The sequence below is a fragment of the Heterodontus francisci genome, chromosome 16, assembly GCF_036365525.1.
Source record: "Heterodontus francisci isolate sHetFra1 chromosome 16, sHetFra1.hap1, whole genome shotgun sequence".
NCBI lineage: Eukaryota > Metazoa > Chordata > Chondrichthyes > Heterodontiformes > Heterodontidae > Heterodontus > Heterodontus francisci.
The window spans coordinates 102,718,646-102,743,808 of NC_090386.1; the positions used below are offsets into that span (position 1 = coordinate 102,718,646).

The 25,163-nt window shown below is 46.5% G+C and overlaps 1 protein-coding gene across 1 annotated transcript in view; it reads left to right on the plus strand.

Annotated features, from left to right (window-relative positions):
• LOC137378425 (fer-1-like protein 4) overlaps positions 1–25,163 on the plus strand; it is a 518,691-nt gene that overhangs the window by 188,993 nt on the left and 304,535 nt on the right. The window contains 8 exon segments of the mRNA XM_068048756.1: positions 1,564–1,747; positions 2,263–2,449; positions 3,542–3,900; positions 9,558–9,666; positions 20,987–21,028; positions 21,031–21,086; positions 21,088–21,179; positions 24,131–24,251. Coding sequence (XP_067904857.1) covers positions 1,564–1,747; positions 2,263–2,449; positions 3,542–3,900; positions 9,558–9,666; positions 20,987–21,028; positions 21,031–21,086; positions 21,088–21,179; positions 24,131–24,251 — 1,150 coding nt within the window.

Here is a 25,163-nt window from a genome sequence, read left to right on the forward strand (position 1 = left end):
TTAGAGAGGATTATTCGGGACAGGATTTACTCCCATTTGGAAACAAACAAACTTATTAGCGAGAGGCAGCATGGCTTTGTGAAGGGAAGGTCTTGTCTTACTAATTTGATTGAGTTTTTTGAGGAAGTGATGAAGATGATTGATGAGGGAAGGGCGGTGGATGTTGTCTATATGGACTTTAGTAAAGCCTTTGACAAGGTCCCGCATGGCAGACTGGTACAAAAGGTGAAGTCACACGGGATCAGAGGTGAGCTGGCAAGATGGATACAGAACTGGCTCAGACATAGAAGACAGAGGGTAGAAGTGGAAGGGTGCTTTTCTGAATGGAGGGATGTGACTAGTGGTGTTCCGCAGGGATCAGTGCTGGGACCTTTGCTGTTTGTAGTATATATAAATGATTTGGAGGAAAATGTAGCTGGTCTGATTAGTAAGTTTGCGGACGACACAAAGGTTGGTGGAGTTGCGGATAATGATGAGGATTGTCAGAGGATACAGCAGGATATAGATCAGTTGGAGACTTGGGCGGAGAAATGGCAGATGGAGTTTAATCCGGACAAATGTGAGGTAATGCATTTTGGAAGATCTAATGCAGGTGGGAGGTATACAGTAAATGGCAGAACCCTTAGGAGTATTGAGAGGCAGAGATATCTGGGCGTTCAGGTCCACAGGTCACTGAAAGTGGCAACGCAGGTGGATAAGGTAGTCAAGAAGGCATACGGCATGCTTGCCTTCATCGGTTGGGGCATCGAGTATAAAAATTGGCAAGTCATGTTGCAGCTGTACAGAACCTTAGTTAGGCCACACTTAGAATATTGCGTGCAATTCTGGTCGCCACACTACCAGAAGGACGTGGAGGCTTTGGCGAGGGTACAGAAGAGGTTTGCCAGGATGTTGCCTGGTCTGGAGGGCATTAGCTGTGAGGAGAGGTTGGATAAACTCGGATTGTTTTCACTGGAACGACGGAGGTGGAGGGGCGACATGATAGAGGTTTACAAAGTTATGAGCGGCATGGACAGAGTGAATAGTCAGAAGCTTTTTCCCAGGGTGGAAGAGTCAGTTTCTAGGGGACATTGGTTTAAGGTGCGAGGGGCAAAGTTTAGAGGGGATGTGCGAGGCAAGTTTTTTACACAGAGGGTGGTGAGTGCCTGGAACTTGCTGCCAGGGGAGGTGGTGGAAGCAGATACGATAGCGACGTTTAAGAGACATCTTGACAAATACATGAATAGGAAGGGATTAGAGGGATACGGACCCCAGTAGTGCAGAATGTGTTAGTTTAAGCAGGCATCAAATCGGCGCAGGCTTGGAGGGCCGAATGGCCTGTTCCTGTGCTGTACTGCTCTTTGTTCTTTGTTCATACACCCCGTATTTATTTAGTGCTTTTAATTACAGACAACTATAAATAAACACAAGGCTGAATTCTGATCAAAGGGTTCAGGTGTCTTCTGTTTGTTTGTGGGATAACCTGTACTTGGAGTGGGTTATGGGTTAATCTCCTATTCTTTTTGAGCTTTCCTTTTCTCTCCATTTTGTTTATCCATTAAGAAACATCTTATTGTGTTGTAGGAATCTCCTGCTTCCAAAACAAGTGCCAGCTGAGAGACCCTGGGCAAAGTTCTACATCAAGGTTTATAAAGCGGAGGATCTCCCCAGCATGAACTCCGGAATCATGGGCAGTTTGTCAAAAATTCTAGGAGAGCACAAAGTTTTCATTGATCCTTACATTCAAGTAACCTTCGCAGGACAGCAGGTAAAGACATTAAATATATTCTTATTCGAAAAGTGGGAATCTTAGTTTGTTAGTGTGGAACCTTTGTTATCTGCAGCTCTGTTGTCCTCTTTCCTGATTAATTGCTGCATTATTGTGTGGTACAAACATACAAAATGATGGGCTGGTCCATCAAACATGTTCATGGAACATCGCGACTAGATCCTTCTCACTCCTAGCAGCCGTGTAATCTCCTGGGAGAGGCATAAAACTAGAAAAAGAAATCAGGAATATGACCAAGGCTGATGACTCCTGGCTGATATATTTTTTAACTCTCTCTGGCTGAGATGTGCTGAGTTAAACTGCATTAGGCGCCTCTGCTCAACCCTATCAGCTGACTGAGCACAAATGAGGTTCTAAACATGGTGCCCATCTTGTCTGTATTGTTCAGTGAACAATATTTTCACCTATTCAGCCATCTGACACATTCTGTCAGAAATTCATGCGACTAAGCGACACAGTCCATGTTGTAAACAACAGTTTTCTTTCATTAACAGGGAGAGACATCAGTGGAAAGCAACACAACAACCCCGGTATGGAACGAACAAATCACTTTCATTGAGATGTTTCCCCCACTTGCTCGGCGTATCAAAGTTCAAGTCATCGATGATGCTAAAATTAATGATGTTGTTATAGCAACACACTTCATCGATTTGCAGCAGATATCTGATGCTGGGATTAACGGTGAGTTCAAGAGAGGGTTTATTCTCCCCTCTACGCTCTGTTTTTCTAAATTCTAAATTTGTTTTTCCTCAGTGCACCCACTTCTGATTCTCAATATGAGACAATCTAGATTATGAGTTTCTCTATAACCTCTATCATATTTCTAGAGAGGATACAAATAAAACTCTGTGATCCTTCTCTAGTCTTCAGCCTCTCTGTTGCAGCTTTTTTTCTTATACTCTGTTTTATCAATAACTGTGTGGGTCATTTTAACAAAACGTGCCCAGCAGGAAACTAATGCCATTATCAGATCGGTCCACTCTAGTGGACAGGACTAGGAGAATATAGAATTGATGGGTATAAAATGGGAGGGTTTAAATGGGTGGGTATAGAAGGGGTGGGTATGGAATGGGTGGATACAAAGCGGGAGGGTTTAAATGAGTGGGTATTAAACGGGTGGGTATAAAATGGGTGGCCAGTCTAATCCTGTCAGTTTCCCACCTAGTGAATTAGATTAAACTGAGCTGAACTGTGGGTGCTTCTCCTCTAAATCTTCCTTCCTCTTCTTTCTAGACTTCTCTTCATAATCTCCAAATACACACTTTTCCTTCTCCTTGCTTCCTCACTGTGTTGGGAACGAGACCAGCGCAGCATCTCCGGTCCAAACTCTCTATGCCCCAGAACTAGAACTGTGGAACTCTTTTCTGTCCCTGTACAATCTGTGAAAAACTTAACATCACCGAATCACCACTTTGATTTTCTCATTAGTAGTAGTAACAGTGGTAAGCATCCGTCTGTGCCAAAACGATGGACTGCGCCCAAGGTGTATGTCACTTCTGAGTTGAGCATTGCTTGTTGTAGCTGTACAGGCCGACTCGTGAGTGTCAATCCCTTCCACAGCTGGCACAGTTTGACTGATAGTTTTTCCTTTGCCGGGCTCTCTTTTCCACCCTCTCTCCTGCACTTTTCAACACGATGATATCTTCACTCTATTCAATGGAAGAGAATACTCAGTACAATTATTTGTTGGTGAAGCACATTCCCTCATTGACACTGTCACATTACCTCACTGCAAACCCATCCTCCCAGGTTACATTTGTCTATATTTTTCAGCTGGATTCCACCCCACCTTTGGTCCAGCGTGGATTTACCTCTACGGCTCGCCTCAGAACTCAGCGCTAATGGATGCTCACAAGAACTTGAATGAGGGCCTGGGAGAGGGGATATTTTATAGAGGACGAATACTTATTGCAGTGACAGTGGATGTTTTCAGCTCAGTTTCAGCTATTCAAAGCAAAAAAGGCAGAAGTGTGAAGAGTGCCTTCAGCAAACTCACACTGAGAAAAAAGAGCAAGAAATCAAAATCTAAGACTAAAGAAGAGATCAGCAGCCAAGGTGAAGATGGTACAAATCCCCAAGAACAGCCTAATGCCGTGGCAGTAGATGTTGAAGAAATCCACCCAGTCCCAGAGGTCAGTTTAGTAGAAAAGCTGATGTGACATGTTTCTGTTCTCCGCCTTCCATTGGGTGACATAGTAAGAATGCAAAAACCTTTAGGGACAAAGACCCTTAGACCAGGGCTGTCCACCCTTTTCGCGTGGGAGGCCACATTACAATTTTTTTCTTACATGGGGCGGGGGGGGGGGGGCACCGGTGACACAATTTCGGAAAGATTAATGCATTATAAATTTATCTTACTATTAATCAAAACAACAACACATGTGCATTTTTGTGAAGAAGATTTAAATAAGATTAATTTATTGACTAACTTTCTCTTCACTATGTTGGACACTGATTTAATGAGATACTTGGCATTTCTTTGCTTGCACAAGTAGTCAGTATTTGCCCGCACACATGCAGAGTATCCTGGATAGATGTACATCTGTCAGGAGTGATCTTGATCACTGTCTCTCTGTCTCTGACTCTCTCATTCTCTCTCTCTCTCCCTTTGTTTCCCCCCACCGTGTCTCCTCTTTTTCTCTATTTGTCCCGTTTCTTTCTCTCTCTGTCCACCTTCCTTCTCTCTCTCTGTCTACCCTCCTTCTCTCTCTCTCTGTCCACCCTCTCTCTCTCTGTGCCCCTTTTCTCTCTCTCTGTCCCCCCCCCCATTCTCTCTCTCGCTCTGTCCCCCTCTCTCTCTGTCCCCCTCCTCTCTCTCTCTGTCCCCCTCCTTTCTCTCTGTTCACTCTCTCTCTCTCTGACCCCTTCCTTCTCTCTCTCTCTGTCGCCCCCCTTTTTCTCTGTCCCCTCTCTGTCTCTCTCTGTCCCCTCTCTTCTCTCTCTGTCCCCCTCTCTCTCTTTCTCTCTGTCCCCGTCCCCCTTCTCTCTCTCTCTGTCCCTCCTCTCTCTCTTTCTCTCTCTGCCCACCCCCCCCCCGACAGTTGTAGGGAGTGGGAGTGCTCAACACAGCAGTTTTGTGGTGGGTCAGTTTTTGGGTCAGTGGGTCAGCGGTTTCTGAACTTTGGACAGATTCGGGGTTTTCCGACGGCCTTTTTAAAAAAAAGTTGGAAAGCCCTGATTCTGTCTGAAGTTGGGAAATCGCTGTTACCACTCTCAGCTGTGAAACTGACTTGCAATTTTTTTTTAAAAGCTGGTCTGAAAGAAGAAGCTAATGGGAAATTTCTCATCTCCGAAATACATCCGCGGGTCGGATCCTGGCCCACAGGCCTTATGTTGCACAACCATCCCTTAGACCCTTCAAGCTTGTTTCTTTTTCATAGACTAAGCAAGAGCTGAATTTTATCAACGTGCCACGCTCCATGACAGCGGCCTTCCGACATGGAAGCGCCACCGCACAGCCCCTGCAATATTACACACAGGAGCTGAATTAAATAGAGGGGGCCGCTGCGTCCATAGCAACAGCATCCAGCACCACCACGCAGGCACCAGTGCCACTTTTTGAGGGCTTTAAGCCCTTAGCAAAGATTTAACATTTTAAAGGTGTATTGTTATTAATTTTTATTAAATAAAAACTAATGTGATAGAGGCCCTTCCCCAACACCCCACCCCCCGATGGTCTTTGCATTGCCTTGTATTAACAGAACTTAGTTTATGCCCAAACCGAACGTCCCCCCCCAACCTTCTCACATTTGCCCTTCAACCCCTTCCCACCATTCCCACATCCAATAAAAATTGGTTTCCCCGTTCCCCCACCCCTCCTGCTCTGAAAATTTTACTCCTCCCCCTCCTCACCAGTTTCTCACCTCGGAACTCCGTGTGCCAACAGGTAAGTTCATTTGCATCTAATTTTTGTTCATTTAAATATTTAGATGACGGCCCTGCCGCCAAGCAGCGGGGAGGGGGGGGTGGTGATGGGGGGGTGGTGGCGAGGGGGGGCCGCAATGAGGTCCCCCTGCTGCCGGTAATATGCGGCGAGCCCTTCTTGACATTGGGGGTCGAGGCGGGCCTCTCCCCGCAAAATTTTACCAGTCCCCCCACTGCAACCCACATCGAGGGACTGGTAAAATTAAGCCCCAACCTTCCCAATTCCTAGAGATGTCCCTCAATTCTCTCTCTCTCTCTGCAGAAACCTATCTAGTTGCCTCTTCAATTCGTTTACATTGGGCTGACTTTTCCCGTAGGCGTTGGAAACCTGACGTTGGGACCACTTGCGGGTCCTGAGCCTGTGCTTGTCGTCAAGACATCTGCCGGTAATCTTCAGAGTGGCAGCGGCACTCCCATACCTTACCCTTCCCCGTCTGAGGAAAGGAGGTGCGACACTGATGGGGAAAGGGGGAACGTAAGATTTTTAGGGTGGGGGGGGAACAGGGTCAAGTTACTGCCATCAGTATTAGGGGATGTGGGAAGGGGTGAACTGTGAACTTTCTACAGTCTCGGGGGCGGGGGAGGTCATATTTCAAAGGTAAGTGTTTTGGGGGGAAAGGTCAAATACTTAATTTTATTGTTTTTGGGGGGTAGGAAAGGGGTGATAGAATTTTTATTGCAACAGTTGGGATGGGGTATGTCTTTAAAAATTTAAATCAACCGGCAGCGTTGGCTGCCCTTTAAAGTTGAGCAGGTTCGTAATTGGCCGCCACCGCATTCATCATCCAAGTTAGGATGACGGTTGAGTTCCCAAGGTGGGAGGCCCAACGAGAGGGCCCATAGTGTTATCCAGCCGGCGGTCCCACCGGGAGAAGGCAAGCAGAGGGCACTTCAAAATGGAGGCACTCTCATTAACTTGATGAAAATGTAAAACTAAAGAAGACCGACAATTGTTAAGGACATAGTGTGGACAGGAAACCTCTCCACAGGAATGGTTTTGCCTGCAGCTCTGACCTTTTAATTCCTGCAGCTAGTTCATCGGAGGCACTGATGACTCTGTGGCCTGTTGCCTGGAGGCTGCGTCCAAGTTGCTGGCGGACTCAGCGGGCCGGGTGGGGGGCTGAACCAAAGTTGGGAAAATGCCAGCAGGTTCTGAAAATGGCCCCTAAGCAGGGCTTTAACTGGCTGCCCGACTGCGTGGAACGGGTTTCTGATTCCTGTGGTAGCTTACCCTGGGAAACTTACCCGGAGGCGGAACAGCGTCAGGGAGCCGACCCGACACCCAACTATCTGAATTTCCCCACCACCCAGCCTCTGAACTTGCCTTCACCCCTGTGGCAAAATTGTGTCTCTTCCCTGGTAACTTATTTAACACTCTTTCACTGGAAAAGTTCCAGCCATTTTCCTCCTTATTCTGAACTGCTGAATTTTCAACTGATATTGCTGAACTAATAGTCAGGTCCCTTCACCAAAAAAAAAGGTCTTTTGAAAACCTCCATTCCAAAGAAAATTCCAACTTTCCTAATTCTTCCTTATAAGTACCTGCTACCAGTAATACCTGTGATGATCTTTAATGGTCATCTTTCCATTCTGTCAAGGGCAATATCAGCTGTCAATGTACATTAGGCAAACTAGTGAATCTCTACTAGTTCCTTGTAGTGAGTTGGAGATTATGATTTTGGGAGAGGACAATGGGTGTCGGAGCATGGAGGCCTACACATAACAGCTCCTGGAATACAACGGATGCATCATTCTATCTGTCAGTAATCTCATGTCAAGTTCAACATTTTATGCTTTACATGGTTCTGATGTTTTAATGCCAAAAAATCAATTGCCTTCTCTAGCTGAATAATGCTTCCCCTGGCTTTTCAAACACTCATCCTTTTCAGTCACAGGGAGCTGGATTTTACAGGGCCCCCAACGTCGGGCTCCGTGGCGGTGGGGGGGTGTGGGGGGCAGAAGATCGTTCCAGCAGTGGCCCGCTATGGAGCATGACGCCGGGAGGGCCAGGCTCGATCCTCCTGGCAACGGCGAGGCTCCATGGCGGCCCTTCCACCGCTGGGCGAAAGAACCTGCATTTAAATATGTTAATGAGTAAAATGGATATATTAAAATACCGGCCGTCTTACAGGACCACCGCAATCCTCAGAGCAATGGCAGCACTCCCGCGCCTCACCCTTCCCCGTCTGAGGAAGGGAGGTGCGACACTGATGGGGAAAGGGGGAATGTAAGATTTTTAGTGTGGGGAGGGGAACAGGGTCAAGTTACTGCCATCAGTATTAGGGGATGTGGGAAGGGGTGAAGTGTGAACTTTGTACTGTGGGGGGGGGCGGGTGGTGTGGAGGCCATATTTCAAACGTAAGTGTTTTGGTGAGAAAAGGTCAAATACTTAATGTTATTGTTATTGGGGGGTGGAAAGGGGCAATAAAATTTTTATTGCAACAGTGGGGTGAGATAATGGGGCCGCCATTACCGGCATCAGAGAGCCCGCCCCCTCCATGAGATTGGGGGCGGGCCGACCCGGGTATTTAAATGAGCATGCGGCCCGCGTGTGCTCCCAACGGCGCGCACTTAAAATCCAGCCCAGGGAGTTTGCTTACTAACTGGAATGTACATTAATACACACAGCAAACAAAAGCAATTGGGTTTATGTAAATGTATCTCAGTTGGGAAAACTCACCTCATTCAGTACAATGCCATTCTGGTATTCCTCTCAATACACTTCAACAGATGGTAAAATCGGGCGGGATGTAAAACAGCATGGCACCCGATTCCAAGGGTTTCCAGTTAGGTTAAAATCACCCCATTGGTTAAAATAGAAAATCTTAGTAACAGTAATGGAAACTGAGTCAGGATTGGCAATTAAATATACCTGGATATAAAATGTTCAGGAGGGACAGGGAAGGGAGTATCAATCAGAAAGCTGAGTCAGTAACCCAGTGTTTATAGCACTGGACTTAGCTGCTTTGAGGTCATGAATTCAAATCATGAGAACAAGTTGTGAAATTGAATTCAATATCGGATCATTTGTAGCATTTCACCAGAAACTGACCCCGAAAGTTGCAAAAACACAACTGTTTAATTAAAATCCTTCTCAGAGGAGGCCTGTGCCTCCCCACCACCCAGTCTGGGCTACATCCCGACTCTAAATGTCCTCTGTGGCTGAGCAAGCCATCCAGTTGTAAACAATTCCCAAAGCAAATTGGATGAACGTTACACGAGTGACAAAGCATGATATCAGGCTGACTTCAGCAGCCTCAGCCCAGCTGTCCCACAGACCAGCCTAGCAACAAGCCAGACATAATAGTACTTGCAGAATCACACTTACCAGCCTGCATCACCGCTGCCTTGTCTCACCAGAGGTGGGGTGGGGTCACGATGGGACATAGTAGGTTGAGAGTCAGAGTAATCCTGGGAGTCTTTAACATTGACTCATGGCTTCATGGCAAACAAGGCTAGTGAAACCTCCACCTGACTGTCACCTACTGCCCTCCTCGCCACCATATTGAACATCACTTGGAGCAAGCTCTTGGAAGAAAGGATACAAAATGTACTCTGGGTTTGCACGTCAATGTCCATCACCAAGAATGACTTGGTGGCATCACCATTGACTAAGTCAGACAAGCCCTGTCCAACAGGTAATGAGAGAACAAACACAGGATAGTAACCTACTTGACTTCATCCTCACCATCTTACCTGGCGACAATAGCATTGGCAGAAGTGCCCATCCTGTTGTGTGGCACTACCACTGAGCTAAGTGGAACAGACGGAGAACACATCTTATCTAGTAGTCCAAACCCTTTAAGAAACAGCTATCAGCATGTATGTAATGGATGTGCCGAAATTCATTGCCGTTTCCATTCAGTCTATTGCAGGTGAGAAGGAGGAGTTCCTGCTGTTTGCTGCATTTTTTGAGGTAACCATGATTGATCCCTCCGTGGGGTCACGCCCTCTCACCTTCGAAGTGTCCATAGGTAAGAAATCGCCATTATTGATATTGTCGATGAAAGTGCAGCTGCGATATTTATGAAGAACCAGTGTTTTGGTCAAACCTTTCATTATCTGTTTAGACACACAATGCCACAATGTGTTGAGTCCATCATCGTGTTGTAATCAAGTAATATCATTGCGATAAAAAAGGATGAAAGGCTTGTCCCCTTTCATAAAGCAGATGAAGTTTGGTAGGAGCTTTGTCCTGAAGTCTGTTTACCTGTGAAGGGAGAATGTTGACAGGGAGAGATGGAAAATCTTCATTTTCATTGTAATACCATTCCAGTGACACATTTCAATGCGTATAGTGACTTACAGACTATTTCCACTGTTACATAGGGACATGGAACTTAACATTGTCCTTTCATCCCTGAGTCATATATCTTTTTATGCTTCAAAAATTTTCCTTTATAAAATACGGTGATCTCAAACACAACTCCCTGTGGTGAAGGATTGCATTCTCCTGAGAATAGAATCATAGCATGTTGCAGCACAGAAGGAGTTCATTCGGCCTGTCGTGTCCATGCTGGCCATCTGCACGAGCAACTCACTTAGTCCAATTCCCCTGCCTTTTCCATGTAGCCCTGCAAATTTTTCCTCTTCAGATAATTATCCAATTCCCTTTTGAAAACCACAATTGAACCTGCCTCCACCACACTCTCAGACAGTGCATTCCAGATCCTAAACACACACTGAACCTGCCTCCACCACACTCTCAGGCAGTGCATTCCAGATCCTAAACACACACTGAACCTGCCTCCACCACACTCTCAGGCAGTGCATTCCAGATCCTAAACACACACTGAACCTGCCTCCACCACACTCTCAGACAGTGCATTCCAGATCCTAAACACTCACTGAACCTGCCTCCACCACACTCTCAGGCAGTGCATTCCAGATCCTAAACACACACTGAACCTGCCTCCACCACACACTCAGGCAGTGCATTCCAGATCCTAAACACTCACCGAACCTGCCTCCACCACACTCTCAGGCAGTGCATTCCAGATCCTAAGCACTCACCGAACCTGCCTCCACCACACTCTCAGGCAGTGCATTCCAGATCCTAAACACTCACTGAACCTGCCTCCACCACACTCTCAGGCAGTGCATTCCAGATCCTAAACACTCACTGAACCTGCCTCCACCACACACTCAGGCAGTGCATTCCAGATCCTAAACACTCACCGAACCTGCCTCCACCACACTCTCAGGCAGTGCATTCCAGATCCTAAACACACATTGAAACTGCCTCCACCTCACTCTCAGACAGTACATTCCAGATCCTAAACACTTGTCGGGTAAAAATGTTTTTCCTCATGTTGCTGTTGCTTCTTTTGCCAATCAACTTAAATTGGTGTCCTTTGATTCTGAATCCTTTCGCCAATGGGAACAGTTTCTCCCTATCTACTTTATTCAGACCTCTCATGATTTTGAACACCTCTATCAATTCTCCTCAATCTTCTTTAATATAAACAAGAAATGCTGGAGTCACTCAGCAGGTCTGGCAGCATCTGTGGAAAGAGGAGCAGAGTTAACGTTTCGGGTCAGTGACCCTTCTTCGGAACTCCTCAATTTTCTCTTCTTCAAGGAGAACAGCTTCTCCAACCTGTCCATGGAACAGAATTTCCTCATCCATGAACCATTCTTGTAAATATTTTCTGCAGCCTCTCTAACGCCTTAACATCCTTCTGAAAGTGCAGTGCCCAGAACTGGACACAATACTCCACTTGAGGCCAAACCAGTGTTTTATACAGGTTTATCATAACTTCCTCGAGTTTGTACTCTATGCCCCTATTTATAAAGCCCAAGATCCCGTACGCTTTATTAACTACTTTCTCAACCTGCCCTGCAACTCTCAATGATCTGTGCACATAACCCCCCCCACCAGGTTCCTCTGTTCCTGCACCCCCTTTAGACCTATACCCTTTAGTTTATATTGCCCCTCCTCATTATTCCTACCAAAAGGAATTATTTCACACTTCTCTGCATTAAATTTCATCTGCCACTTGTCTGCCCATTCCATCAGCCTGTCTTTAACCTCTTGAAGTTTATCGCTGTCCTTCTCACAGTTCACAATACTTCCAACTTTGTATCATCTGCAAATTTTGAAATTGTGTCCTGTACACCCAACTCTAGGCCATTAATATATAAAAAGAAAAGCCATCTGTGTGAAGAAATTTCTCCTAACCTCTCAAATAGGAAGGAACAGGAGGAGATCATTCAACCCGTCGATCGTATTTTGCTAGGGCTCCTTGATGCCATACTCGGTCAAATGCTGCCTTGATGTCAAGGGCAGTCACTCTCACCTCACTTCTTGAGTTCAGCTCTTTTGTCCATGTTTGAACCAAGGCTGTAATGAGGTCGGGAGCTGAGTGGCACTAGCGGAACCCAAACTGAGCGTCACTGAGCAGGTTATTGCTAAGCAAGTGCCGTTTGATAGCACTGTTGATGACACGTTCCATCACTTTACTGATAATTGAGAGTAGGCTGATGGGGCAGTAATTGGCCGGTTGGATTTGTCCTGCTTTTTGTGTACAGGACATACCTGGGCAATTTTCCACATTGCAGGGTAGATGCCAGTGTTGTAGCTGTACTGGAACAGCTTGGCTAGGGGCGCGGCAAGTTCTGGAGCACTGGTCTTCAGTACTATTGCTGGAATATTGTCAGGGCCCATAGCTTTTGCAGTATCCAGTGCCTTCAGTCGTTTCTTGATATCACGTGGAGTGAATCAAATTGGCTGACGTCTGGCATCTGTGATGCTGGGGACTTCAGGAGGAGGCCGAGATGGATCATCAACTCGGCACTTCTGGCTGAAGATTGTTGCAAATGCTTCAGCCTTATCTTTCACACTGATGTGCTGGGCTCCCCCATCATTGAGGATGGAGATATTTGTGGAGCCACTTCCTTTAGTTAGTTGTTTAATTGTCCACCACCATTCACGGCTGGATGTGGCAGGACTGCAGAGCTTAGATCTGATCCGTTGGTTATGGGATCACTTAGCTCTGTCTATCGCATGCTGCTTACGCAGTTTGGCACGCAGATAGTCCTGTGTTGTAGCTTCACCAGGTTGACACCTCATTTTGAGGTATGCCTGGTGCTGCTCCTGGCATGCCCTCCTGCACTCTTCATTGAACCAGGGTTGGTCTCCTGGCTTGATGGTAATGGTAGAGTGGGGGATATGCCAGGCCATGAGGTTACAGATTGTGGTTGAGTACAATTCTGCTGCTGCTGATGGCCCACAGCGCCTCCTGGATTCCCAGTTTTGCATTGCTAGATCTGTTCAAAATCTATCCCATTTAGCACTGTGATAGTGCCACACAACACGATGGACGGTATCCTCAATGTGAAGACGGGACTTCGTCTCCACAAGGACTTTGCGGTGGTCATTCCTACCAATACAGTCATGGACAGAAGCAGCTGCAGCAGGCAGATTGGTGAGGACGAGGTCAAGTATGTTTTTCCCTCGTGTTGGTTCCCCCACCACCTGCCGCAGACCCAGTCTAGCATCTATGTCCTTTCGGACTCGGCCAGCTCGGTCAGTAGTGGTGCTACTGAGCCACTCTTGGTGATGGACATTGAAGTCCCCCACCCAGAGTACATTTTGTGCCCTTGCCTCCCTCAGTGCTTCCTCCAAGTAGTTTTCAACATGGTGGAGTACTGAGTCATCAGCTGAGGGAGGGCGGTAAGTGGTAATCAGTAGGAGGTTACCTTGCCCATGTTTGACCTGATGCCATGTGACTTCATGGGGTCTGGAGTCGATGTTGGGGGCTCCCAGGGCAACTCCCTCCCTACTGTATACCACTGTGCCACCACCTCTGTTGGGTCTGTCCTGCCCCTGGGACAGGACATACCCAGGCATAGTGAAATAAAAACAAGAAATGCTGGAATCACTCAGCAGGTCTGGCTGCATCTGTGGAAAGAGAAGCAGAGTTAACGTTTCGGGTCAGTGACCCTTCTTCGGAACTGACAAATATTAAAAATGTCACAGGTTATAAGCAAGTGAGGTGGGGGTGGGGCAAGAGATAACAAAGGAGAAGGTGTAGATTGGACAAGGCCACAGAGCTGACCAAAAGGTCATGGAGCAAAGGCAAACAATATGTTAATGGTGTGTTGAAAGACAAAGCATTAGTACAGAAAAGGTGTTAATGGACTGAATATTGAACAGCAGCAAGTGCAAACATGAAAAAAACAGTGGGTAAGCAAGCGCAGACTAGGTGACCGTTTTGCGGAACACCTCCGCTCGGTCCGCAAGCAGTTCCTTGAGCTTCCGGTTGCTTGCCATTTCAACACTCACCCCTGCTCTCATGCTCACATCTCTGTCCTGGGATTGCTGCAGTGTTCCAGTGAACATCAACGCAAGCTCGAGGAACAGCATCTCATCTAGCGATTAGGCACACTACAATCTGCTGGACTGAACATTGAGTTCAATAATTTCAGAGCACGACAGTCCCCCATTTTACTTTCATTTTTACTTGTTTTTTCTTTTTTTCTTTTTTACATTTTTTACAACCTTTTTTTTGCATTTATTTCATTGCATCTTAACTTCTCTCCCAGGCATAGTGATTGCAGTGTTTTTGACATTGTCTGTAAGGTATGATTCCGTGAGTATGACTATGTCAGGCTGTTGCTTGACTAGTCTGTGGGACAGCTCTCCCAACTTTGGCACAAGCCCCCAGATGTTAGTAAGGAGGACTTTGCAGGGTCGACAGGGCTGGGTTTGCCGTTGTCATTTCCGGTGCCTAGGTCGATGCTGGGTGGTCCGTCCAGTTTCATTCCTTTTTATTGACTTTGTCGTGGTTAGGTACAACTGAGTGGCTTGCTAGGCCATTTCAGAGGGCATGTAAGAGTTAACCACATTGCTGTGGGTCTGGAATCACATGTAGGCCAGACCAGGTAAGGACAGCAGATTTCCTTCCCTAAAGGACATTAGTGAACCAGATGGGTTTTACAACAATCGACAATGGTTTCATGGCCATCATTAGACTAGCATTTAATTCCAGATTAACTGTATGACTCTATGACCCTATCAAATCCTTTTATCATTTTAAACACCTCTTTTAGATCACCCCATAATCTGCTCTACTCAAGGGAATACATGTCTCATCTATGCAACCTATCCTCATAATTTAACCATTTTAGTCTGGTATAATTCTGGTGAATCTACACTGCACTCCTTCCAAGTACAGTATATCCTTCCTGAGGTGTGAGGCCCAGAACTGAATGCAAGGCTGCAGATGAGGGCTAACCAAGACTCTGTACAACTGTAGGATAGCTTTCACCCCTTTGTATTCCAGCCTCTTGAGATAAAGGATAATATTCCATTCGTTTTGATTACTTTTGGTATCTTCCCACGTGGTTTTAGTGATTTGTGTACATGGGCCCCTAAATTTTTCTGCGTCTCCACTGATCCTCAACTCTCACTATTAGGACAAGATCCTAATTCGTCTTTTTTGAATTCCTCTGGGATTTCCAACAATTTTCTGCTGAAGTTACACTGGGAGAACAGGAGAAAACCTACTGCTGTGTAATTGCATTGTGTGTGTGTATAAAACAAATGGATGACTTTCTATTCATACGATTAGCAATTTGGAAAGTGTGGATGGGCTGAGATGCTGAGGTGTCCATATTCACAAATCCTTAAAGGTGGCACGGCACAAGTTGATAAGGTGATTAAAAGAACATATGGGTTGCCTTGGTTTATAAATATAGACATTGAATATAAAAGCAAAGAGAACATGCTAGAACTTTATGAATCACTGACTGGGCCTCAGCTGGGGTATTATGAGCACCATACTTTAGGAAAGATGTAAAGGCCTTAGAAAGGATACAGAGAAGGTTTACCAGAATATTTCCAGGGACGAGGGACTTCAGTTATGAAGACGCTGGAAAAGTTAAGACTGTTCTCCTTGGAACAGAGATGGTTAAGAGGTGACCGAATAGAGGTTTTCAAGATGATCAGAGGTTTTGATAAAGTAAAGAACAAAAACTATTCCCTAGGGTGAGTGGGTCAATAACCAGAGATCGTAGATTCAATATCATTGGAAAAAGATCTAGAGAAGAGATGAGGAGAAATGTTTCCACTCCGAGAGTTGTCGGGATCTGAAACGCTCAACCTGAAAAGGTGATGGAAGCTGATTCCATAAATAATTTTAAAAGGGAACTGGACAGGTACCTGAGGATGAGAAACTTACAGGGTTACAGACAAAAAACAGAGCTGTAGCACTAAGCACAACTGCTGTTTCAAAGAGGCAGTACAGACAGGATGGGCCAAGTGGCTTCCTTCTGAGCTGTAAGTTTCTCAGTATAATTATTGCACAATTATACAAGTGGCTAATCCCTACACCTAATACCACTTCCACAAGTCACCTGGGTTATCTTCCCAGTGAAACTGCTTTCCTTTCTTCTTTTGTGCAATTTTTCAGAGAAGCTAGCCAGCAACTATTACAAGAAATCTAGATGGCACAGTGCCCAATAAAATAATGCTTGCATTTCTTCAGTGCTTTATGATTTCAAAATGGCTCAAGAAACTTTACGTAGTGTGAGTGCAAAAGGTATGACAGAAGCATTTGTAACCATCTTCAGCCAGAAGTGCTGAGTGGATGATCCATCTCGGCCTCCTCCTGATGTCTTTACCATCACAGAACTCAATCTTCAGCTCATTCGATTCACTCCATGTGACATCAAGAAATTTATTTATTTTTTATTTAGAGATACAGCACTGAAACAGGCCCTTCGGCCCACCGAGTCTGTGCCGACCATCAACCATCCATTTATACTAATCCTACACTCATCCCATATTCCTACCACATCACCACCTTCCCTCAATTCTCCTCCACCTACCTACACTAGGGGCAATTTACAATGGCCAATTTACCTATCAACCTGCAAGTCTTTGGCTGTGGGAGGAAACCGGAGCACCCGGCGAAAACCCACACGGTCACAGGGAGAACTTGCAAACTCCACACAGACAGTACCCAGAATTGAACCTGGGTCGCTGGAGCTGTGAGGCTGCGGTGCTAACCACTGCGCCACTGTGCCGCCCCAAAACCATTTCTTATATGCTGTTATTACATACACTAGTTAAATCTCATTTATTAACAGCATCTAACCAGGCTGCTTAACCAAGAGTTTGGATGAACTAGTTTCACTGTATGATGTCAGGCTTTCACAGACATCGAACTCAATAACCTTCATCATAACTGCTCCCCCAAAGGTATAGAATAAATCAGGCAGATATACAGGAACGGAGTGACTCCTGAGAACTCAAAGCATGCACAGAGCAATCGTAGACATCATAAGTGAACCCAAACATTTGCCAGCTCACTAGTGTCAATGCACACATGCTGACATCAGACACAATGGCCACGATCACCGCCTCCCTTACCCGCAACAGTATCCCACTCCCAACCACTACATCTCACCTCACTGCTTGCCCCCAGCCGCTCGCTGCCCACTTTGGCTGCTCACTCCACCCTCGCTTCCCGCCCCTCCACCCCCAAGTGAGTGGCCGAGGGGGTGGGGGGGGAAGCGGCGAGCGAGCGGACGGTTGCCGGAGTAAGCGGCGATGGCGGGAGAGAGTGGGGTACTGTTGAATTGGGATGGAGGCGGCGATCGTAGCAATTCAACAATTCACCAAAAATGGCTGAAGGCACTGGATACAACAAAGGCTATGGACCCTAACAACATCCTGGCTGTAGTCCTGAAGACTTGTGCTCCAGATCTTGCCTTGCCCTTTGCAAAGCAGTTTCAGTACAGTTACAACACTGGCATCTACCCAGCAATGTGGAAAATTGCCCATATATGTCCTTTCCACAAAAAGCAGGACAAATCCAATCCGGCCAGTTACCACCCTATCAGTCTACTCTCAATCATCAGCAAAGTGATGGAAGTTGTCGACAGTGCTTATTTAGCAGTAACCTGCTCAGCGATGCTTAGTTTGGGTTCTGCCGGGGTCAGCTCCAGACCTTATTACAGCCGTGGTTTCAGCATAGACAAAAGAGCTGAATTTCAGAGATGAGGTGAGAATGACTGCCCTTGACATCAAGGCAGCATTTCACTGAGTGTGGCATCAAGGAGCCCTAGTAAAACTCAAGTCAATGGGAATCAGGGAGAAAACTCTCCACTGGCTGGAGTCATACTTAGCACAAAGGAAGATGGTTGTGGTTGTTGGAGGCCAATCATCTAAGCCACAGGACATCACTGCAGGGGTTCCTCAAGGTAGTGTCCTAGGCCCAACCATCTTCAGCTGCTTCATCAATGACCTTTCCTCCATCATAAGGCGAGAAGTGGAGATGTTCACTGATGATTGCACAATGTTTAGTTCCATCATCGGTGCACCATTGCAGCAGTGTGTACCATCTACAAGATGCACTGCAGCAACTCACCAAGGCTTCTTCACCAGCACCTTTCAAACCAGCAACCTCTACTACCTAGTAGAAGAAAGGACCTATGCATATTCAGTAGCATGGAGGTCAATAAGTGCGGGCATAGATTTAAAATAATTGGTAGAAGGATTAGAGGGGAGTTGGCGAGAAATTCTTTTACCCAGAAGGTGGTGAGGGTCTGAAGCTCACTGCCTGAAAGGGTGGTAGAGGCAGAGACACTCATTGTACTCAAAAAATACTTGGATATGCACTTGAGGCTGGCTCTTTTTCAGCCAGCACAGACATGACAGGCCAAATGGAGTCCTTTTCTGCTGTAAATCTTTCTATGTTTCCATGAGCTCAGGCCACCAATGTCACAAGGTTCACCAGAGTGATTCCTGGAATGGCGGGATTGTCCTCTGAGGAGAGATTGAGGAGACTGGTCCTATATTCTCTAGAGCAAGGTTGTCCAACATACGTCCCCCGGGCCAGAATCCGGCTCACCAAAAGTTTAGATCTGGTCCGTTGATATAAATTGTACCCGGGGCCATTCCTCATCGTCGCCAGGGCTTCGTGACTGGAGATGGGAAATTTCCCTTTGTCTTCTTCTTGCAAATCGGCCTTTTAAAAAACATCGTGCTGTCAGTTTCACAGCTGACAGACACTGAAGCAGGAACGCGCTTCCCTGCTTTGACAGATTTGGGTTTTCCGACTTTTTTAAAAAGCCTGCCGGAAAACCCTGAATCTGTCCGATGTTGGGAAGCGCGGTCCTGCTTCAGCAGCTGAGCTGTGAAACTCAGCACGCTGTTTTTAAACAAACTGACCAACTACAAAGCTGCTGTGCTGAGCGTTCCCACTCAGTGGAACCGTCAGAGAGAGGGAGAGGCTGGGGGGGGGGAACAAAGAGAGAGAGGGATGAAACAAAGAGAGAGGGGGGAAAACAGAGAGGGGGGGAACAGAGAGAGGGGCACAACAGAGAGTGAGAGAGAGGGGGACAACAAAGAGAGAGAGGGGGACAACAGAAAGAGAGCGGGGAAAAGAGAGAGAGAGGGGGGGAACAGAGAGAGGGGGACAACAAAGAGTGAGAGAGAGGGGGACAACAAAGAGAGAGAGGGGGCAAACAGAGAGGGGGGAACGGAGAGGGAGGGGAACAGAGACAGAGAGAGAGGGAGACAACAGAGACAAAGAGGGAGGGGAACAGAGAGAGGGAGGGGAACAGAGAGAGAGAGAGGAGCACAACAGAGAGAGAGGGGGACAACAGAGAGAGAGACGGGGAACAGAGAGAGGGGGAAACAAAGAGAGAAAGGGGGAAACAGAGAGAGAGAGAAAGGGGGGAAACAGAGAGAGAGAGAAAGGGGGGAAAACAGAGAAAGAGACAGGCAGGACAGAGAGGGGGGACTAGAGAGAGGAGGGGACGGGGGGAACACAGAGAGCAAGGACAGCACAGAGAAGGGGGGAACAACACAGAGACGGGGAACACAGGGAGAGAGAGAGACAGAGACAGAGAGAGAGAGATCAAGATCACTCCTGACAGATGGACATCTCTCCAGAATACTCTGCATCACTACAACAAGTGTGCGGGCAGAGATTGACTACTTATTAAAGCAAAAACAATTCTAGGTGTGTCACTAAATCAGTTTTCAATACAGTGACGAGAAAGTAAGTCAATAAATTAGTCTCATTTAAAGCTTCTTCACAAAAATGCACATTTGTTGTTTTTATTGGTAAGATAAATATTTTTTGCCTTTATCTTTCAAAATTTACTCACCGCCCCCCCAGGCTGAGCAAAAATTGTAATGCGGCCCTCCACCCGAAAAGGCTGGACAACCCTGCTCTAGAGTTTAGAAGAATGAGAGGTGATCTCATTGAAGCATACAAAATTCTTATAGGGCTCGACAGGGCAGATGCAGGAAGGATGTTTTCCTGGGTTGGGGGTGTCTAGAACCAGGGGATACAGTCTCAGAATAAGGGTAGGCCATTTAGGACTGAGATGAGGAGGAATTTCTTCACTCAGAGGGTGGTGAATCTTTGGAATTCTCTACCCCAGAGGGCGGTGGAGGCTCAGTCATTGAGTATGTTCAAGACAGAGATTGATAGATTTCTACATATTAAAGATATCAAGGGATATGGGGATAGTTCAGGAAAATGGTGTTGAGGTAGAAGATCAATCATGATCTCAGTGAATGGCGGAGCAGGCTCAAGAGGCTCCTGCTCCTATTTCCTATGTGCCTATGAACAGGCTCTGAGACAGCACAGTGCAGCCCCAAGACTGATTTTCTGGGCTCCCCATGGGGAATGGTCCAACCTGCACTTGGGGCCTCCCACAAATACTCACCTGAGATAGGAAGCTGACTGCTTTGGTTATTAATCTGCATTCAAAGAGCAAAATGCCAAGAATTGAGAGCCAGTGCAGTCTGGCACATAAATCCTTTGCATTCTTACTGCATTTTGAAGTTTCTCTGAAAACTGTGAACAAGAGAAAGAAAAGTAACTTCACTGGATTTTTACAGTAATTGGCTATTTTAAGATAATATTAATGCAGAATCTTGCCACAGTGAAATGCACACAATCACAGCCGAAAGAGAATAGTCATATTTCAAAGTTGTTCTCCGTTGGTTTAACACATGCACGCATGCATGACACTGACATTGGTGCCTGCACATTGTCCTGACAGACATAGGAACTGCCCTTCCCTGTGTCAGAGCACTGTTTACACAGCAACTTGAGTGATTCAACCAAGAGCAGACAACTAAAAGTATCACCATTGCAAACAATCTGCCTTCTGCCTGAAACCTGCAGTCGCGTGATAGGAAATACGGTGGGATTTTATCTGTAGATAAGTGTTAAACAGTTACACAGGCCAGTAACCCCTGTCTGAGAGGGCTGAGCATGGCCCACAGCCAGGAAACAAGATGTTCATTTTAAAATATTTTTTAAGGTAACTATGGCAAATTGGTAGAAGTTGTCACAAAAAAGAAAAAAGAGGGAAGGTGGAAGAGAATGAGGAGAAGAAATCTTTGCTGGATACAAGAGATTCAAGAAGATGAGCTGGAGAATGCTGAAATCAGTTTATCTCCAAAACAGAACTCAATTACACCACCTACAAAAGCAGAGAGCACTGAATATGACAGGTATGTTCAGAAACATCCAATAAAATGCTGTTAAATAAATACAGTTTTTAAAAATCATTCTCATGATGTGGCCATTCCTAGTTGAAAAAGGCGGAGGTGGGCCCTCTTCCTGAACTGTGTGATGAAGGTGCTCGGGAGTTCCAGGACTTTGACCCAGTGACGATAAAGGAACATGATATATGACCAAGTGACATATGTGTGACTTCTTTTGTTCTTTTCATGGGATGTGGACGTCGCTGGCAAGGCCAGCATTTATTGCCCATCACTAATTGCCCTTGACAACTGAGTGAGTGGCTTGTGGTGTTAGGCCATTTCAGAGGACACTTAAGAGTCAGCCACATTGCTGTGGAGTCACGTATAGGCCAAACCAGGTAAGGACAGCAGATTTCCTTCCCTAAAGGACTTTAGTGAACCAGATGGGTTTTTACGACAATCGATGATAGTTTCATGGCACCATTACTATTTATTAATTAATTGAATTTATATTAATTTGTAGAATTCAAATTCCACCAGTTTGCCGTGGTGGGATTTGAACCTGTATCCCCTTGGAGGTGTTGGTGTTGCTACGGAATTCTTGGTGGTAAAGGTTTCACAGCGAAGCTTTGAAGGTCAGAGGAGTGAGCCACTTGCATCAAAATATCCACCCTCTGCTTTTTTTTTAGTTTTAGTTTTAGAGATACAGCACTGAAACAGGCCCTTCGGCCCACCGAGTCTGGGCCGACCATCAATCACCCATTTATACTAATCCTACACTAATTCCATATTCCTACCACATCCCCACCTGTCCCTATATTTCCCTACCACCTACCTATACTAGGGGCAATTGCTAATGGCCAATTTACCTATCAACCTGCAAGTCTTTGGCATGTGGGAGGAAACCGGAGCACCCGGAGGAAACCCACGCAGACACAGGGAGAACTTGCAAACTCCACACAGGCAGTACCCAGAGTTGAACCCGGGCCGCTGGAGCTGTGAGGCTGTGGTGCTAACCACTGCACCACTGTGCCGCCCCAAAGTTGTGCCAAGTTGTGGATATGGCACGTTAAGTTCATCTTTTAGTCAATGGCAGCCCTATAGATGTTGTCTCCTATCTCCCTCCCTGCAAGCTCATCTTGTTCATGAGACCCATCTCCTGCTCCCTCGATCTAATTCCCTTTAAACTGCTGACCATACAACTTCCCTTCCTGGCTCCTGCATTAGCTGATAGTGTTAATGGTTCTTTCTCATCATGTGTTGTCCCTCTCTGTTTCAAATCTGCCATTGTTACCTGCTGCTCAAAAAATGAACCTTTGACCCCTCCATCCTTGCAAACTACCGCACCATCTTCATCTTCCTTTCCTTTCCCAAGTCCTTGAACGTGTTGTCACCTTCCCAATCTGTGCCCATCTTTCCTGGAACTCCACATTTGAATCCCTCCAATCAGGTTTCCACCCTGTCACAGTACCGGAACAGCTCTAATCAAAGTCTCAAATAGCATTCTGTGACTGTGACAAAGGTAAACTTTCCTTTGTCGTCCTTCTTGACCTGTCTGCAGCCTTTGACATGGTTGACCGCACCATCCTCCTCCAACGCCTGTCCACTTTTGTCCAGTTGGGTAGGACTGCTCTCACCTGGTTTCATTCTTATCTATCTAATAGCAGTCAGAGAATCACCTGCATTGGTTTCAGTTCTTGCTGCTGTACCTGGTGTCCCCCAACCTTTGGAGATGGAGATCAATCTATCGTTTGAGCCTCCTATTTCTCATCTACATGCTGCCTCTCGGCAAAATCATACGAAAACACAGCATCAGTTCCTACATGTACGCTGACAACACCCAGCTCTACCTCACCATCTCATCTCTCTTGACTCCTCCATTGTCTCTAAATTAACAGGCTGCTTGTCCGACATCCAGTACTGAATGAGCAGAAATTTCCTCCAACTAAATATTGGGAAGACTGAAGCCAATATCTTCGGTCCCCACTACAAACCACGTTCCCTCACCACAATTCCATCCCTCTCCCTAACAGCTGCCTAAGGCTGAACCAGACTGTTTGCCATCTTGATGTCATGTTTTACTCAAAATGAGCTTCTGACCACATATTACTAAGTGATCATCATTAAGACCACCTATTTCCACCTCTGTAAGATCTCCTAACTCTGCAGCTGCCTCAGCTCATCTCCTGCTCAAACCCTCATCCATGCTTTCATTACTTCCAGATGTGACTATTCTAATACGCTCCTGGCCGGCCTCCCACATTCCACCCTCCATAAACATGAGGGCATCCAAAACCCTGCTGCCCCTGTCCTCACTCACATCAAGTCCCATTCACTCTTCACCCTTGCGCTTGCTGACCTACATTGGCTCCCAGTTAAGCAATGCCTCAATTTTAAAATTGTCGTCCTGGTTTTCAAATCCTTCTTTGGCCTCACACCTCCCTATCTCTGTAATTTCCTCCAACCCTCCAAGATCTCTGAGCTCCTTTAATTCTGGCCTTTTGTGCATCCCCAATTTTAATCACTCCACCATTGGTGGTCATGCCTTCAGCTACCTAGGCCCCAAGCTCTGGAATTCTCTCCTTAAGCATCTCCACCTCGCTTCCTCTCTTTCCTCCTTTAAGACTCTCCTTAAAACCTACTTCTTTGACCAAGCTTTTAGCCATCAGCTTTAATATTTCCCTATATGGCTCGATGTCAAATTTCATCTGGTAACGCTCCAGTGAAGTGTCTTGGGATATTTTACTATGTTACAGGCACTATGTAAATCCAAGTTTTTGTTGTTGATGACGGGGCCTCAGTGATTGCAGTCATTGAAGGTGATTGAAGGGAAATGTCTGAGCTTTCCTTTCATCATGCAGAATGGTAGAGATGGAGATCATTGCATCCTTTAAGGGAAAACTGAATAAATATTTTACATCCACATACCTCTTTCTTTGTGTTTGCTCTGTTTTAGGGTAACTGTTAATCTGTTTCAGGTCATATTGTTGTATTCCGTACCTGTATGAGAAACCCTGTGTGTATGTATGGAGTTCTTGGGAAGACTATTCCTGGCGCTTGTATAATTCCAATCTCCTTGCAAAGATGGCAGAGAGACTGGTAAGTGCATTACTGAGACTCTGAAATTTTGTTTTACTTGGTGTGAGAATGCTCTAAGACAAAGGTTATAAATTGTTAAATGATAATTAGCATTCAGTTATTCTATTTAAATGGAAAATTTGAGAGGCTCCTAATATAGTCATAAATTTAGCTTCATGTTCATGATTGAAATATATTCTGGTCTAAATAAAGTAATGGGAACAAGTGGGGAAGGATAAATTGAAGACCGCAATTGTTGACAACGCGATCGGTAGGTGGAGCTGTTTTGGCACATGCGCAGATACAGCATGTGCCCCGAAAACGTCACAGCCTGCGACTGTAGCAGCTGCCAGCACTAAAGATGGCGCTGGTCAAAAAATCAGAGATGAAACCTAACAAACACGTGGCAGAATACAATGGCCGGAGTGAGAGAGTGGAGCGGGCCGGGGAGAGCAGCGCGGGGAGACCAGCGGTAGTGGGGGTGGGGGGGAGGGAGGGGAGAGGGAGGGGGGGAGAGAGGGAGAGGGAGAGGGAGGGGGGGAGAGAGGGAGAGGGAGAGGGAGGGGGGGAGAGAGGGAGAGGGAGAGGGGGGGGGAGAGAGTGGGAGAGGGAGAGGGGGGGGGAGAGAGTGGGAGAGGGAGAGGGGGGGGAGAGAGTGGGAGAGGGAGAGGGGGGGGGAGAGAGTGGGAGAGGGAGAGGGGGGGGAGAGAGAGTGGGAGAGGGAGAGGGGGGGGAGAGAGAGTGGGAGAGGGAGAGGGGGGGGGAGAGAGAGTGGAGAGGGAGAGGGGGGGGAGAGAGAGTGGGAGAGGGAGAGGGAGGGGGGGGGAGAGAGAGGGAGAGGGAGGGGGGGGAGAGAGTGGGAGAGGGAGAGGGGGGGGAGAGAGTGGGAGAGGGAGAGGGGGGGGGAGAGAGTGGGAGAGGGGGGGGAGAGAG